Source organism: Helianthus annuus, chromosome 16 (genome assembly GCF_002127325.2).
Source record: "Helianthus annuus cultivar XRQ/B chromosome 16, HanXRQr2.0-SUNRISE, whole genome shotgun sequence".
Lineage (NCBI taxonomy): Eukaryota > Viridiplantae > Streptophyta > Magnoliopsida > Asterales > Asteraceae > Helianthus > Helianthus annuus.
Window position 1 is genome coordinate 184,093,677 of NC_035448.2, and position 3,359 is coordinate 184,097,035.

Below are 3,359 nucleotides of genomic sequence, written 5' to 3' on the forward strand. Positions count from 1 at the left end.
GTTAATGGAATGCATGAGGTAATTCAATGGCTAACGGAATAAAATGAATCATTAGTTTTTCTCTCATCCACTCACAACTTCTTTCAAAACATATTAAAAAATTATAGAGGGTAAATGTTCCCCAAATATACAGATAAATAATAACATTTTCTCTCTTGTTCACTCTCAATCACTTCTTATAACATAAAGATCACCCTAACAGAATTTAATAAAGGATGTGAATGCTGGAAGATGGTAAACTTTAAAGGCCGGGAAATTACTAAAAGACTTATTTGCGAACGTGTCTTTTAATAATTTAATTATTTCTTTAAAAAAGCGGCAAAATATAAATTTGCGAACGTGATTCTCAGATACGTAGTTGATTCGGAAGCTACAGGTGTAATATAATATACCTCTAATCTGGATGCAATTGTTCACATTTTTAAACGATGTTATACAAGAACACGTGAAATGGGAACCTTTAGTATTTATGAATATAAAAATGATCTCTTTTAGACTGTCAGGTCTATCTCATCACATCCCTTCACATTTTTTTTTGTATATATTGAGAAGGTGTGCATGTTCACAACATATCATCAGTTTGTCTCTCAAATAAAAAGAGATTGTAAGAAAGTAAAAAAGATGGCATTGGAAAATGGTGAGCTATCTAAAGAGCTACTTGATTCTCAAGCTCACATATGGAACCATATTTTCAGCTTTATAAACTCCATGTCACTTAAGTGTGCAATTCAGCTACAAATACCTGATATTATCCATCGCCATGGTTCACCAATGCGGCTTTCCGAGTTAGTCGAAGCCCTCGCCATAAACGAGGTGAGAACTCCTTTTGTCTATCGGCTTATGCGCATACTTATTCACTCCGGTTTCTTTGTGAAACAAAGTGTGTCAACACCCGGAGGCAATGATGAGGAGGGCTATTTGCTAACTCCTGCTTCTCGATTGCTACTAAAGGAAGAGCCCTTAAGTGTTAGGCCCTTTTTGCTAGCCATGTTGGATCCAATGTTGATGGATCCATGGCAACACTTGAGCAAATGGTTCCAAAACAACGATGTCACCCCCTTTCACACAACACATGGGAGGATGCTTTGGGATCTGGCAGGCCGAGAGCCGAAGCTTAATCAGTTCTTTAATGAAGGGATGGCTAGCGATGCAAGGCTTGTCACAAGTGTCATTCTTAAAGATTGCGGGGGTCTTTTTGAAGGGTTAGACTCAATTGTTGATGTTGGGGGTGGTAGTGGGACTGTTGCTGAAGCTATTGCCAAAGCATTTCCCAATATTAGGTGCATCAGTTTTGATCTTCCTCATGTAGTTGATGGTTTGGTTGGGAGTAAGAACTTAAGTTTTGTTGGTGGAGACATGTTTGAAGCCATTCCGAGAGCCGATGCTGTTTTGCTTAAGGTATTCTTAATACTTCCCCTTTTCCTGTTTCATAATTAGTTTCTTTTCAACAATTTATTTAATTATGGCAATCTTTTTGAACAAAAAGTTTCAAAGTTTCATGTTTTGATTATTTGTTTTACGAAAAAATAGTGGATTCTACACGACTGGAGTGATGAAGAATGCCTGAAAATACTGAAGCAATGCAGAAAAGCAATTCCGAGCAAGGAAAATGGAGGAAAACTGATTATCATGGACATGGTCGTGAAGGTTTACAAAGGACATAATGAATTACTCGAGACTCAGTATTTCTTTGATATGCTTATGATGACCTTGGTGACAGGCAGAGAAAGGAGTGAGAAAGATTGGGCAAAGCTCTTCTTTGATGCTGGCTTTGCCGATTACAAAATAACTCCGATTTTAGGGCTAAGATCTCTCATTGAAGTTTATCCATAGTTAAGTGCCAGCAGCCTTTGTCAGTTCACTTTATTCTATACGGGCCGTATAACCTTATACGGCCCGTATCAACCATGTTAGAATAAGATTATAGTGTGAGCGTATATATATTATACGACGATTTTATACGGCTCGTATATACCTATACGACCCGTATACAATGATTTTCGTTTATTTTATTGCTTTATTACTATTTGACGCGACGTATTATTCCTCGATTCACGTGTGAGTAGACGTAAGATTCTCCGATTCGATGTTATATTCCTCGAATCTCGTGCGAGTTATGTGATTAGACGTTAGATTCCTCGATATTCGTGCGAGTTATTTGATTCGACGTTAGATTCCTCGATTCACGTGTTAATCATTTGAAACGATGTAATATTCTCTATATAAATGACACTAATTTCATTCATTTTCATTCAACTTCTATTCGTTTCTTCTATTTTTCTCTGTATTCAAATTATTTATGTTATAATGTCGGGTTGGGGTGACTTTTTTAATGTGTTTGATAACGAGGCGAATCAGGATAATTATGATAACAATAAAGATAACAAAGCGGGCATGTTTGATCTGAATGCTCCGTTCGATCCCATTCTTGCGTCTGATGTAGGTCAGGATACTTGGGGTTTGGATGCCTTTCAGCCTAATTATGCTGGTGATCGATGTCGTAAGGTAGGTCAAAAATAAAGTTAAAAGTGTCCTATTCACCTTTTACTAGTAAAGGGTAAGTAGGGTGTCGAATCCACGGGGAATCAGTGGAAAGTAAGGAAGCTCGTTGTTTTAATTATCATCTATGTCTAAACTAATTGCTTTTTGCAGTTTTGAAAATAACTATGAAAACAAATATAAATTATGATTGTAAACAATTGTAAGAAGAGGGACCAATCTCCGGGTTTTCAGGTTGTGTAGAAACACGGGTAACCTAATTACTACCAATTGGAAATCACATAGACATGATTTGCTAACTACTTGTTTTGATAAATAATTAACAGATAATATATTTGATTGCAGTGATCCACGATTGAAACCGAAAGATAGATGCAACTGAATAGTAACCTAGATAATTACCAATCCTAGATTTCATAAACATGAACAAGTTCAATGGTTAAAGGTTGAAGACAATGACAACTTAGAATTTAATCCCAATTGTTGATAACAAAACCAAATAACTGATGAACAAGTATGCAAATGATAATCCAACAATGTTTAATCAAAAACAAATAAACAATAAAGATAAACTAACCGAATGATTAGTCCAATCTCAATCCAAAAGTTTGTAAAACTAAGTCAACCCGATTCCTAACACAAACCCTAGTCCCGGAGATGATCACGGGTGGTTTAGCCGCTGTTCTTGATTTGATCTTCAATCTTGATGAGGAATTGCATGATTGATGATTGGATTGAGGTTGAGAACTCCAAAATTCGTCCTTGGGGAGTGGAAAACGGCTAGGGTTAATGATAAATTCGTTTGGGGAATGTTTGTGCTTAAATACGGTGGAAAAACAAGAAATTTGCAAGTCAGATCT

General features: G+C 36.4%; 1 protein-coding gene across 1 annotated transcript; it reads left to right on the forward strand.

Moving 5' to 3' along the window:
* Positions 1-572: 572 nt before the first annotated feature.
* LOC110920169 (trans-resveratrol di-O-methyltransferase) lies at positions 573-2,031 on the forward strand. The gene is made up of 2 exons (XM_022164399.2): positions 573-1,398; positions 1,531-2,031. The coding sequence occupies exons 1-2, from the start codon at positions 622-624 to the stop codon at positions 1,831-1,833; spliced, it is 1,080 nt and encodes a 359-aa protein (XP_022020091.2). The 5' UTR covers positions 573-621; the 3' UTR covers positions 1,834-2,031.
* The last annotated feature ends 1,328 nt before the right edge of the window (positions 2,032-3,359 follow it).

What these genes read in the sequence shown, in the direction of transcription:
- LOC110920169 (XM_022164399.2), top strand. Translation starts at nt 622, where the DNA reads ATGGCATTGGAAAATGGTGAGCTATCTAAAGAGCTACTTGATTCTCAA. An exon ending in CCGATGCTGTTTTGCTTAAG is followed by an intron (nt 1,399 to 1,530) that starts GTATTCTTAATA and finishes ACGAAAAAATAG; the next exon opens with TGGATTCTACACGACTGGAG.